This window comes from Rhea americana, unplaced genomic scaffold (genome assembly GCF_003343005.1).
Source record: "Rhea americana isolate MKP2758 unplaced genomic scaffold, rheAme1 scaffold_296, whole genome shotgun sequence".
Classification (NCBI taxonomy): domain Eukaryota; kingdom Metazoa; phylum Chordata; class Aves; order Rheiformes; family Rheidae; genus Rhea; species Rhea americana.
In genome coordinates, this window is record NW_028186419.1 from 272,778 (window position 1) to 287,209 (window position 14,432).

The 14,432-nt window shown below is 41.8% G+C and overlaps 1 protein-coding gene across 1 annotated transcript in view; it reads right to left on the minus strand.

Moving 5' to 3' along the window:
* ANK3 (ankyrin 3) overlaps positions 1-14,432 on the minus strand; it is a 202,163-nt gene that overhangs the window by 29,449 nt on the left and 158,282 nt on the right. Inside the window, exons 30-36 of the mRNA XM_085309351.1 lie at positions 10,858-11,069; positions 8,948-9,155; positions 8,301-8,397; positions 5,550-5,778; positions 4,938-5,063; positions 4,092-4,214; positions 1,815-1,896 (exon numbers count right to left, since the gene is read on the minus strand). Coding sequence (XP_085165477.1) covers positions 1,815-1,896; positions 4,092-4,214; positions 4,938-5,063; positions 5,550-5,778; positions 8,301-8,397; positions 8,948-9,155; positions 10,858-11,069 — 1,077 coding nt within the window. The remainder of the gene's footprint in view (positions 1-1,814; positions 1,897-4,091; positions 4,215-4,937; positions 5,064-5,549; positions 5,779-8,300; positions 8,398-8,947; positions 9,156-10,857; positions 11,070-14,432) is intronic.

The window sequence follows — 14,432 nt, forward strand, 5'->3', positions numbered from 1 at the left end:
CATGTGCAGCTATGACATAACCGAAACAGTGTGGAACTGGGTCATTCTTCAATTTTAAAACAGTAAAAATTCCCTCCCATCACAGCATACTGGACACTCTCAGACTGAGCAGCTTCTACCATGCTGCATTCAAGATTTGATCAGAAAACAGATGGGTTTTGCTACCTTTTGTGTACCCAGCTGCACTTCCTTACAGGCAGAGGGTCACTGTAAGCACTGAGTGAACCACCACATGCCTCCCCAGCTCAGCACTCCTCGGTCTTCTCAGCTGCAAACATACGGCCACTGAAGAGCAGATTATGGACCACTGGAGCACTTCCTTTTGGCTGTCYTGGCCTTGTAACAGGTGGCACGTGCTTTGGAAGAGCAGGGCTTCCCAGCCCACATCATCCCCTCATGCCAACATGCTGCTGGCAGTTGTGGTGGCTGCCAGCAACAAGCCAGCGTGTGTGCACGAGGTGGTGTGTACACTGATGGCCAGGCCACTGTCTGTCACCTTTCCTGGCAAACACAATGACTTCGGCATACCTTGTTGCATACTCAGGTAGTTCACTTCCAGTACTAGTTACTGGTGTCAAAAGACAGGAACTGGTTACAGAATGGAGAGGGACTTCTACTGTCTTTCTACATATTTTCTCCAGGCTTTGAGTACAATCCATTAAATGGGTTTTGTTTTTTTCTTCTGCTTTTTGCAAATGAGTCTTAATGGAGTGTTGGTGAAAAAAAATAAGACTTTTTGCTTTTCTTTTTTTCTCCCTGCAAGGAGGCCTAATAAACTAATTATAAGCAACATATATAGCCATCACACTCATTTCAAGCAATTTCCATTGCCCTGTCTTTGACGATACCTTAATTGTCCATCAAGACGTCTCAGTAGATCTGGTAGCTTCTTCAGATATTACATGCTTGAAGTCTTCTTCCAGACCTGACAAGTGTAATACATCCTGGAGCGCATCTGATCCAAAGAAGCCACAGATCTTACAGGATTATTAAACTGTAGCCATCCAGTGGGAACTCCTAGATCTGAGGAAGTTTTTCTACAGATTTTATGGAATTATATCAAAGGGTCTGTTGCAGGGCAGCAACCGAGAAGTTATGAGGGAGAAAGAGGCAAGAAGAAGTCTAGGAACAGGGAACAGTAGCAATCAACCTCAAACAGGGGAGGTAGGCGACACAAAGSTAAGCCAAATACATTGTTGTATTTAACGGGAAACGAAAGCAGAGCCATGGAAAGCAGAGTTTTCCTTCAGTAGAAGGAAAGTAGAGTCTGGTCAAGGGAAAATAAGCTAAGAAAAAGGAATGTGTGGTGCCAAGGAATAAAAAGCATCTGCAGGGAACACAGGAAAAAGSAAAGGGGAGGAGAAAGAAGAGGAAGATATGAAACATGAGAGAATCCTTTTTGGCTAAGAATCTAAACATTTTAGTTCTTGTCCGAACAGAATTCTTCAGCCTTGCTCAACTTTTGCAAATCGCTCTTCTGCATCATGCTGGTACAGCAGCTCTCTCTCTCTAACCTCTCAAAGAGAAGAGGAATAGACTCTCTTTTGGAAATTAATTTGCAATTCTACTTTCCAAGAGCTATACGGAACTTTTAAAAATTACTGTATTTTTATTTAATTAGCACATGCTATTTGCCAGTCAGAGTTCTTCAAGCTCTCACAACACAGGAGTTCACAGACCATCCAAAAGTTTTGCTTTAGATACTTTTTTTTTTTTTTTCAAAATGACACCAAAATACAACGTTTATAGAAAAAATGTCTCTTCTTATAGAAATCATGTATATATGGTTTAGTACTTTGGTAAGAGCAACTCACTCATTCCAGGCTCAGTCAGATAGCTGTAGCGCTTACGTAAAGCCAGGGAGACAAAGTTCTGACGCCGGTCTGCCTTCTCCGTCTGCAACAAAACATACCACTGTTTGGTGCCTTTAGTATCACCATCCCCCACTGGAGCACAGCTACCATCAAACCTCAGTATTATGGGCCACATTTGGGAGTACACATTCCCACAAAGGAGAACAAACGTCCCGTTCAGCTTCAGGATGACATGCTGGAGGCAATTTGGGCAAGCAGCCAGGTAATGGATAGAGCCTGTCTCTATTCCTGTCCATCCTGCAATGAATTTCAGATGCTGGGGAGGGGGACCATAGTCATTGCAGGYGGCAGAAACCTGCCACAAATTACCGCCCTTCTGGAGCGAGCAGGGAAGGGACTGTCACCCAGAGAGATGGCCCCACAGGCACATCCCTGCTCACAGCAGCACTCTCTGCTATGAGAAGCAAGGGCTTATATAGCAGACTTAGCTCATGATTCAGCCCTGGTGTGCCTCAACACCGTGTTACACCATTATCACTTGGTCAAATGCTTTGTACTACTAGAAATGGCGTAATACTTTCCGTCCCCTATAAAATAAACCACGTTTGGCTAGAAATAGGAGATCAACACAAAGACTACAGATACAGACATAAAACATTCATAGGAGTACAACTTAGACTGATCAAATATTTCTCCCCAAATTAATTTGTCCTGAAAGCACATACACCACAATATACACTGGTTTTAAAGTGAATACATTAAGGACAAAAAAAGGCATGGGAAGGATTTTTTAATAGGCACAAAATGTAAAGATGCAGATTAGAAAGCAGACTACTATAGTTAACTCATAAACTGCATCACAAGTCACTGCATTCAATAGCATAGCTGCTACTGTGATGTCTTAAATACTAAAAGTCCTTCAGAATCAGCTTACTTGGTTACATGACTGAAAATAATAGTTTGTTTAGAAAGAAAACTATTGTAATAGCTATATAATAACTCACTAGGAACAAATCATGTGGAGACAAAGCGATGTGGTTGCTATTATTATTTTTTTAACACGTAGGGAACGTTTCATTTTTATTTTAGTCAGCAGGAGGCTACAGCTATTTATTTGCCACCAGTAAGAAGAGGAAACTCTGCTGGTAGGCAAATGCGATATATCTATGCGGTTTCTTCTACAAGGTGATTGCATTTATTGCTACCTCTAATGAATAAAACACACTCAGTTTCCTGACAATCTAATGTTGCAATTTCCAACAAGTCGTGGATTTTTAAGCTACAAATATCTGAGGTGTATTTGAAAATAGATTTATATACCATATTTAGAAATTTCTGTTGGTTATTTTGCTTTATCAGAAGAATACAGGTTATTTTCAGGAGTAAAATATTATAGGCCATTGCTGTTAAATCCCTCTCAGAAATGCAAGTTACCAAAGTACTGGCAGTGTTGCTACAAGGGCTAAAATCACACTGAATACATCCTTCTTGATTTTGTCAGAAATAGACTTAGTCTGAATTTTATAATTTTATTGTGTTTTCAGAAGAAAATGAGTTACAATTTCAACTACTATTATTCAAGGCTTGATTTAATACAAAATTCTGTTTCTCCACATTTGTGCACCATTACTGTTCTGCAACAGAATATCAGATGCCGAGGATATAGTTATTCTTTAGTTATCTTTTCAATGCCATAGCTAAAAGTATTGTAACATATTTACTTTTCTTCAGTAAATCTGAAGGAAATAAAAACAGAAGACAGTGTTTATATTACCTCATCATCTTGATCTGACTCTGTTTCCTTTTGGTCCCAAGATGCATTGCAGAGACAAGGAATATTATAATGGACAGCAGGGAAAAGAATATCAGGATATGAAAAGGACCAAGTTGGGAGCACAAAACGCAAACTGATTTATAAGGCAAAGCAAATCCAGAATGTTAACGCACACAAACACAAAAATCTTACATCCAATGCAAATCAACACATGACGTTACTGCAAGCATAAACCTATGAGCTGCAGGCTGAAGCATGAGCTGTAAACAGAATCAAAAAAATTATAGGAACTTGACACCACAGTAACAAGAGACTTAAAAGCGTTCTACAGACAGGAAACCAGTAAAACAAATTTAAAAAGCCTTAATCATAATCCAAAGCATTCTCATTATTGGCATGTCAGGGTTTCTTTATCACTAGCAGGGGGAAAAAAAGAGAACTAGAAAAGCAAAAATAAAAACAAACCAACCCTAAGGAAAATGTTTACATTTCCTAACAAATACCTTTTTGTGTGCTGGAAGAGTGATATTCAAGTTGCAGACAGCTGTTTGTGGCAGTCCTTTTGTAGTCTTTGGTTCTTTCAAAAACGATAAACGACCACAAGGTTCCTGGCTGGTGTCTCTTACCTAGAAAAGAAATTATTGTACAGTGGAGTAATACGCTCTCATTCATGGGGCGGTTTCTGGAGCATTTGTAAGAGTTCCCTTCCAAAAGCAGCTCTCTGATGGGTACAGAGCAAGACCCTGAGCTGGGACTTGGCCCGAGGAGCCGCAGGCAAAGGGAGTGGTCGTAACGGAGCAGGATCAGCTTCACGTTCCCTTCCTGGAAACAAGCTCCTCAAAGCCATGCACCACATGACATTGGTTGAGCCCAACTGGGCAGCAATATTCCAGTATAAAACTGAGTGACATTTTTAGCTCACCTTCATTTCTCTCTGCCGAGTTTTGCATTTGTGCTCACCAAAATGCTTAGAGCCTTCTTTTGCACCAAGGCCATGAAAAGGCCAAGGGCAGCAAGCATCCCTTCATGGTCATTCAGAGATCTGTAGTCTGCACGCACTTTTTTGGAGGCTGTTCTCCTGTACAATACATTATCAAATGTTTCACCTTTTTTTAGTCTCTGGGAAGTAGTGATCTACTGCCACTGTTCAGGAGGTCAGACTAGCTCTGCTAGTAACTTTTTTGTGGCTTCATGCAAAGCACCCTCTCCATGTTATTCACCTGTTAAACAATGACACTTACATCCTAGGGGCAAGCTGGTCACACTGGGCTGAAAAAACATCATCACAGAAAAAAAAAAAAAAAAAAAAAAAAAAAAAAAACAAGAGATTTTTTAAAAAATTATTTTACCTTGATAGAGAATGGCAGTCTATTTTCTTTGAAAGCATAAAAATTAAAAACAAGCTGCTGTCCTCCTTTAGTCAAAGGGGCCAAATTTCCATAGCAATCAACGTAAATAGGTTTTCCTTCCAGAACCTAACAAAGCAATGAAATAGAAGTCAGTAAAACCTCTTTTCATAGTAGATTAAGGCTCATAAGTATAGCATGATTTCCTCGATTTTTGTTTTAGAGTATGTAGATTCCCTTCAAGGCAAGTCTTACTGGCTACCTACTCATGCTGAACCAGCTCCACTTGTGCAACTGTGCATCTGGCAGCAGAGAGGGAGTCCCAGGTCAGCAGTCCCCAAAGCACAAGCAGGGTCACGCCACAGCAACGCACCCAAAACCTGCCGCAGGCTGGCCTGAGGCACCCACTTGGAGACCCACTTGGAGTCCTCTTGCTCCTCCACCTTCCTTTTTTGGCCTCCTTCTAAGACATTTTTGACACAGCCTGAATGTGAACCTCTCTCTACTTAACTGTGCTTATAGTGGCTGTGAAATCCTTTTGTAGGACCTGTCACCACTTGGACAACAGATTGTCTATTTACGTGGAGGAAGCCAGGCTGTGAGTAAGAAACATACCTCAATGTCTTTGCTTCTTGCAACTTCTTCAAAATTCTCTTGTTGCTCCAAAGTTTTGTCCACTTTGTCATCGGTCATGCAGAAGCAACGCAAATTGGATTCCACAGGGTCATTCATTTTGGCAAATATCACAAACTTTGCCATATAAGGAACACATATTAATTCCCTGTAAAGCTGTGTAGCCAGCCCAACAGTTTCTAGTACTTGATGGCAGTCTGCAAGCCAAAACCTGCATGGGAAAAAGCGAACCATTAAATGAACTTTCCATTATGTTCAAATATTTCTCACACCTTTAAAGAGAAACCCCATATCCATGGCCATTCTGGATTTATACTGCCCCTGCAGACTTCCCAGTGTAAAACCTGTGGTTTTCTTAYACTGCCAATGGAGCTTCAAGCTTCCAAAAATGGCAATATGTGGCACTGAGATGTTGGTATCTTTACTTGAGTCTTTTCACACTAGTATATTCTAAAATTGATAATTTTAAGGTGAATTTGAAGTCAAWTTGCAGGAATGGTGTATTCCTTGTGGCCACCTAGTCATGTATATTTTAACTTGCTGGTGTTTCACTGTGCATTTGATTCATATAAAATCTAAAACAACCTCCTTGGCTGCATGTACATACAGCAAAATCACATCTCCCATGTAGTTTAAAACTGTGTATGACCACAGTGAGGCTTCTCTATGGGATAAATGTTATACTGTCATATTCTCCTCCTAAGATGAGCTTGATGACAAATCTGATACAGCTTATAAATATTTTGATTTTTACTTTATTCAGATCTTTGCCATAATATTTCCAATATTATATATATTATATATATATATTATATATATTATAATATTTCCAACTGCTCTATTCAGTTCTTTCAGCAGTTCTCATTCTCTATAAAGCTTTTTATAGATGCGAATGTTAGGCACATATGAWAAACTCTTAATCTAGCTCACTATAAATTTTCTCCACCAGGATGCATGATTTGTACAGATCCTGCTAAAAGTCTTCAGTCAGCAAGTAAGACCATCAAGTTCATCAAAACTCATTTCAAACCATGATTTTTTTGGCAAATGACATTTTTGTGAAAATGACATTAATTCTCAACTACGAAAGCTGAAGTCAGAAACTGAACGTCTTTTACTTTTTAAAGAGAATATGTTTTTATGAATCCCTACAAATTTTTTAATTGAGCATTTTAAACTTTCCTTTTCTGTTGCTATTGAAATAATAAACTCCATATAAATGAAAAAGCCTATTAAAACTTCTCTCAGGAAAAGTGGTGGGYTTAAGCAAGCTCTGTTTAACTCTTCCTGATGAAACTGCAGCATTCATCAACAGTACCATACATTGTAATCAAGAAAATACGTGCGTGGCACTGATCTCGTATCAGAGAGCCCCGTGGCCAAGAAGAGCTCCAGTGTAATTATGCCACCTCCGGATACGGGGGTTCCAGTGCACCTGCCCCGTCACAGTTCCCTCRGCCACTATCCTCTGCACTGCAGCAGGGCTGCAAGCCCGCAGAGCCAGATGGGATGAGGTGCTGCGCCTGTGCACACGAACGTGGCTTTGCACGGCCACATGGCTCTCCAGTCGAGAAGAATTTGTCAGCAGATGAACTTACATTTGCTTCAAAATTTACTTTTTTTCCCCTAAATCACCTCAGTGCAAGCCTCAAAGCACTCGAGCTGCCGTGCAGACGCCTAATGTGTTATACAAAGGAATTAGAGTGGTGTAAACAGATGCACACAGGTGAACGCTCAGAGGAGGGTTTAACTGCTAAAATATAGTTTGTACCTTTCTTCCAAATTGCAAACAGTTGTGTGTGCCCCAGCTGGGATCAGCCATCTGTTTAGTTGGAGCTGAACTATTGACTGATCTACCACTCCCAAAAGCTGTATGTTTAAGGGATAAATTCTGAAACCCCAATGTCTGAGCAGGTCTTCTGTGCCCACAAAGATCAGATTTTATCACCTTCGGGCTACTGGACTCCTTGTCAAAGAAGGGGTAATCAGACAAATAATCCCCGCTATACAACCTAACTGACAGAAAAAACTGAAAAGACTAGTTTCCTGTACCAGGCAGATAAACTCTATACAGAAGAATGATTTTCTTTCTCCCTTTTACCAAGATATAATTCCTTTAATAGACATATGACAACTCCTAAGACCATTCAACTACCTAAGAGTTTGATGCAGAGCCCGTACCAGACAAACATGCAAAGAGTGTGARGTGCAAGACAGAGTCCTCTCTCGGGAAACATTTCCAGCGATTTCTGCAAGACATTTCCTGCAGCAACAGTGACTGATACAGTACGGCTCTGTAATGCTTATCAGTCTGATTTCCTGTGCTTGGTCCCTCTTCAGTTTCAGAAGGGTTTGCGTTTTTAGTCAAGTATTTCAAGCTTTGTAACCTAATGAAAAATTAGCAAAATCATAGAGGAGACTATGAAGAGCATCCATAGTTTGACAGGTCTGCAGAAAAAGAAAATCCCATGTGTCACTGCAGCCTTTAGTGAAAGAGCACACATGATTGCCAGAAGCCATCATCCTGGTAGAAAAGGCCAGGACAAAGCTTCGTCTGCAACCGTGGAAGTGTCAGATGCTCATACATAGYGACAAAGAAGCATCTGGTCTGCTACCCCTTTATATCAGCCTTGTAAAAGAACTGTAGAAAGCTGAAGGAGACCTACAACAACCTATGTGTTTAGTCTAGGGAAACTACTTCCTGGGTATATTTCGCAATCTCTGTTACCATACCTGGCTGAAACATTGGTTGTGAATGAGACACAGTCATTCGTAAATGTCAGCGGAGTGGTGCCTGTGATATCCTCCCACTGCGCAGGTGAAGTACCTCCTAAGTACATACAAAGCACAGAGATTTTCTTTCAAACACATCGCATACGCAACACACACTACATAGGAATATTCCCATCTTAACTTATTTTGCTTCACAAGTAAACAGAGAAGATAGAACAAACATCTGAATTACATGTTATATATAAAGGTATATGTTACATACCAGAAAATGGTGCTAATGTAAACAAGCGACTTATCTACACTCAGTAGCGAAAGTTCCCTTGATATCAACTAGGCCAGAATTACTTCTGCAAGCTATTTTTATTGACAAGAGTGTGTGACAGCCAAGGCTGAAATTCTTCATACTGGCYAAATATAAAGTAGCATTCCGTATTTGCTGGCAGGAATTCTTTTATAATGGCATGAGACCAGATTCAAAGCCCAGGGAATCGGCATAAGCCTTTCGAATGACCTCAGCTGGCTTTGCTCAGGAGAGTTGAACTCTACTGGATCTAGCACATTAATGCTCCCTCACTGGAAAGCAAAAGTTGAACAGTTAAATGAGTGTAAAGGTAGAAAACTCTGTAAAGAGCATGATTCGGTCTAACCTGTAATGCTACATAGAAGTCGAAGGCTGGGTGTCGTGTCTCCTTTGTACCCATTGGTTACACCTTCTCCTGATGGAGGTGGCACGGGAATTGTCATGGTTATGGGCTTATGAAATTTTCTTCTTCTTGGCTCCACAGTGACAATGGGACTGAAAGTTGCCTTGTTTCCAAGGATTTTTTTGACAATCTCCTCTGGAACTGGTTGAGCCTGACAACACAGGGAAAATATTTCTGATTAGAGCTTCAAATTGGTTTTAGACATGCAGGATTTTTTTCTAAAAGACAACTCAATTTTCATTTTATTTTCTATAGAATTTTGTTTTACCTTTTCCTAGGCTGCCTTCCCCTATAGCTCTCTAGGGTGATTACTAGTACAATTCATGCCTTTATATTTTTCCCAACAACCCACTTATGATTTCCTAACAGCTAATCTGTAGAGCAAAATCATAAATCTCATTTTTGTTTTTAATTTTCAGTGCTGGGTGACATTGAATAAATTTTTAAAATACAAAAAGAGTCCTATTTTGTTAGCAGAATCGTGAAAAGTGAGGAAGACTAAACAAGTTACTACAACACAGATGTTGAAGCATTCTCAAATCTCTGCCAAATAGAAACCCATGCTTGCTAAGAACACTTGTATTCCTGAGTTACCTCTGTCCTTGSTGTTTCCTATGCTATTCTACTATTGATTTTCAGGAAAGACATATTTGCTTGGGTCAAATTCATAAAGAATGAAAATATTTGTATTAACATTCAGCTGAGCTATAAGCAAATTTCAGACCTTCCACCTCCACTTTGTGCCTTCAGAGATTTCCTAACTTTGTACGGGAAGAAAAGGAAAAAAACTCAAACATGGGCAGAAATGTTTTATGATTTCTGTCATTTTTGTCAAGTAAGACTTGAATTCAAAAATGGCAGCCATCTCATGGGGGTCCTGTGGTTTTGCATTTATTTATTTAATTTCAAGTCTCTGTTTCAATCAAGCTGACCTGTGACTTGCTGCATTATTCAAACTACATAATGTTTTGACATTATCTAGCTACATTGCAGTCTCAGCAGCAACAACCGTGCATACGGAGATGTGTTTCTTTCACACTAAATAGCTCTGGTTAAGGCAGCTGTATAACAGTAATAGCAGAACTTCCAGTTTCTCAAGAATAATAGTCTTTATATGAAATTGTTAACAAATGAGAAATGATTTGGTGTGAATTCCAGGCAATGGAATCCAAATCAGCATCCCTGTTTCATGAACCCAGACTTATCAAGTTATTAAGCAATTTTAAGTGATAATTAGCAGAACTCAGTGAAAAAGATCCCTCCTGTGAAATATTTCTCCMCTTTCTATGCAGTTTGTCTAAGGAGAGTTTAAGCTATTTGCTCTTCCCAGATTCGGTAGCGATAGCTAGAAATGCCAGTGGTAAATGCCCTAAGCAACAACAGATGTTTATGGGGATTTTTTGACCCCGAAACAGCTGGCAGACAGTTGGACACACTCTATCCCCACACACAGCCCCATGGCAAGGGGCAGTCCAGGCACAAGCTGCTCCTTGGCCAAGGTGCCTAGGACCACACCGCAGCTGCGCAGCCCCAGCAGCTCTGGACATCCCAAAGGTGGCAGGCAGCACTACAGAGTGCTGCTCCCAGCATTTTGCTTTTCCTTCAGAGGCTTAGCAGCACTCAAGGCAACAATCAAAGGGAACTGGGCTTTTGCCCCAGGCTGGAGGCCTGGGCATCACCTGGYACGTGTGCATCATTTCAGAGCCTGGGCACAGAACGTTACCTACCGTGCAACCTACTTCTGAGGAGCAGAGGGCTCCTTAGGAGCAAGTTATACACATGAAGGCCAACAACGCTAGAAAAGTCTCTGCGTGAAGGCATCATTCGCATGAARCTAGTGATGACAGCCTTACCTGGAGCCCCACGCGAATTCTCTTGGTCAGCGCACCCTCCGGGAAGGACGCCTGGACGCGGGGCACCGTTGTGCTGCTCAGGACCCCTCCCTCAGGGCCAATCTGGTTACTCTCCTGTTTGATTCGTGAAACCACTGCAAAGTACTGAGGGAAATCCTTTGTAATGATCCTGCAGATACGTTTCTTCTCTAGTTCCTCCACACTGTCTAGCTCTGAGAGGGAGACACAATTAAAACATTGAGATATTGCCTAGCCGGACTCATACTGGACACATTTGTTAATTAGTGCAAGGACTTCAATCCATCTTAAATTGCTCAAGAGTATTTTAAATTTACTATAGAAGGAAAATCATTGCTATTCATTCAAGCTTTTGTTTTATCTTCTGCATGCTCTCGACCTTGAGAGATGACAGCACTGGCCACACAGATCCGCCAAAGCCCCTAACCTCTAGCACGTAACAGTCTCTTCACCAGCAGCGAGTGCTGCAGACGGCAGGTTCAGGATGCAGCACTGCAGCCCACTGAGATCAAGAGGAGACAGTCAAACTTCCTTCACTTTCTGCTCTGAATATGGAAGCATATGAGTGCACTGATCTTTCCAAGTACATCTTTGAAAGATATTTATTTGCAGCCTCTTCCCTCACACTGCTCTGACTTGCAGAAAAAGCACRGGAAATCACAGACTGTTCATGAACCGTCTAACTCCATGCCAAGCACACAAATGGGAATTTGGTCAGGTAAGGCATTTGAGAAAGGCATCTCCCAGAGCAGCACTCATACAATCCTGACTGCACACTAAGGCCTGTGGTAGACTGTGGATGTGACAGCACTGCCTGCCAGCACTACCAGCGAAACCACAGTGAGGACCTTCCATGGATCAGGCCTTCAGCTGCATGCACCAACGTAACTGTACTGTGCTCCTCAGTTCCCACAGAAACCTTAAAGCATCCTCAGAGATGACTGCAAGAGTAAGACGTGGCTGGAAGCACTGAATTTTGACARCATTACCAGCATGTCAGGTCACCAGGACTCAGAATGGGGCACAGAATACCTACTCATATTATATTATTTAGATTATATTTATATACATATATATATATATACACACACTGAGGAAATCTCCTTGATATATCACAAATATAACGGATTATGCAACCGTGTGCATAAACATCTACTAATGAAAYCCCTGTGATATAAACGCTATTCCCAAATGAAGACAATTACACGACTGTCATGTAATTCTCATGCAATTTCTTGCACTCTGCCTTAACACTGGGCTTCCTTCCAGCACTCTGCAAGCTCCCACTCTCATTTTGTTCTTTAAAAAGAATGGCACGTTCCTAAAGGAAAAGTTTGTTCCTTGAAACATGACATTTCTACCAGATGCAGCAGGAYGAAGCAGGAGGACCAGAAACAGAAACAAGACAATAGAAACTTGTAGATTCTTTACATGGCTGATGCACTTTCTTTCTCTGAATATGTAAGTAGCAATTACAGCTCCAAAAGACTAGAATATAAATTTGTTAAAATGTCATTTTTCCATTTTAAAACTTTCAGCAGGTAATTTGGATTAATTGCACAGTGTTACTGTGCAACATAGGAAGCTACAGAAGCAGAAATTTTCTTATCATAATGTCAGCTTCCCTTAGCTGACTCAGAGACACTATCTGAAGCTCTCTAATTAATTAGGTACCCTGCTTGCAGCCTCTGGAAGCAATGGCTTGTGCAGGAGACTYACTGGATTCTTACATTCCCAGGCAGGTATAAGCTTGACTGGTAAATTCTATGCATTCTCTTCTTTGCTGCTAGAGACTAAACTCACTGGAAAATACTCACATAGATAATGGATAAAGTTCTCCTGAAGTAGAAAATTACTGTTTTATGTAAGAAGATTTTAAAAATCCTTTGAGACTGACAGCAACTCTTGTTTGGAGGAGGGGGAAGATGCAAAGTTTAGAGTTGCAGAGTAACAGCCAAACACAGAGAGGAGTTGGACTATATATTTAAGGAGATTATGCCTGGATAATATGTATGAAAGCTTCCTCACCAAGCTGCCCTCAAACAAAAATCAGGGGAGGTGAACAATCCTAAACCACCTCTCTGACTGCTATAAGAAATGTAGCATTAGCATGAGAGACTTAATGAAATAGAGAAAACTTGTCTTGGGAGAAATCACATTTCCTGAACGCACCTCATAGTATGTTTTTATAGTAAAAGTGATCATCATTACCGCTTTCCTCAACTGCTGACACCTTATGCTTATGTAACGCATTTCAATTTAAAACCTCAAAAGTTTGGGAGTTCCTTTAAAACACAGAGAATTATGGTATAAGGTTTATCCTACAGATGGAGATAGCAAAGCAGAGCGAGGCTAAGCAGAAGAGTCTGCAGCAGGACTGGGAAGAGACTCCAGGTGCCACTGTCTTCCAGATTGGTGCTAATAGCCTAAAGGACACCTATTGCCATCAAGTTTCAGTAAATCAGGAGGGATGCACTGTGCATACTCCATGCATGTCTCCTTCTGCCACCCAAGTGTCAGCTATATTTATCCTAAGCCTATGAAAAGCAGGTAGGAATAGACGATAGAAACTCAGAGACATGTTTCAACAATTCCCCATCTCATCTCCAAACTTGGACCAGGCCCTGGCCTGGGTCAGCTCTTGCTGTTGCTTCTCAGCTCACACCCTCCTTTGCTTGAGCTACATTTGCCTTCTCCACGCAGAAATCCTTAGACAGGCCAACAATTCCCATCGTAACACTAGGCTGGCCTATGTTTCCTCATTACGGTCACTACCAGAACATGCTAAGAGCAGCGCACTGGGAAGCAACTTTCTTTCCGAGTCACTTCCTCACATTTCTCCCACTGGGACACGGCAAGCTCGCCTTTCGGCATGAGAGCAGTCTCTCCAGTAACAGCCAGTGCTCCTGACCAGCAGGCTGCCTCCCCACAATGCTGGGGGAGTAGGACAGGGCTGGTGCCGGGGATGCTCAGGGCAACAACATGGCACCAGCTGCTTTTTTCCACCAGAAGATAGACGTGAGGAAAGCTGCCAAGCTACCAGGTGTTGAACAAGACAGACAAGCATCCTTCCACTCTGGTCCAGGGGCCACYGATGGAGACAAGTTCGGCCCACAGAACAGCACTGGATGCATGTCCCTAGCAAATACTGGCATTGACTGTCCTGCCAAAATTAGCAAATGATTTTGGCAAGGAAGGCAAAACTGAGGAAAGGACAGGGAGGAAGTGGCAAGTAGGGTAGATGTGAAGAAAGAGTGGGAGGGGGGAAAGGGTTGGCACTGACCCATCATGGAGGAGGGAGCTGGTCGATGGAGCGAGGAATCAGAAACCAGGATGGAGAGAAGGAGAGGAGGGAGGAAGAAATGACTGCTCCCTTCTCCCCATCCATGCTGCTATGCGAGTGGTGGCTGTCGGGCAGGAAGGAGAAAGCCCAGTCACTCCTCCAAGGTGACCAGGACCCTGCAGGGGCCAGCTCAGGCCAAGGGAAGCAAGCACATTGGCTTTGTCACGCAGGAGGCACCTGCAGCTCGCTTTTACCCTCTATCACCTTTTGCTCT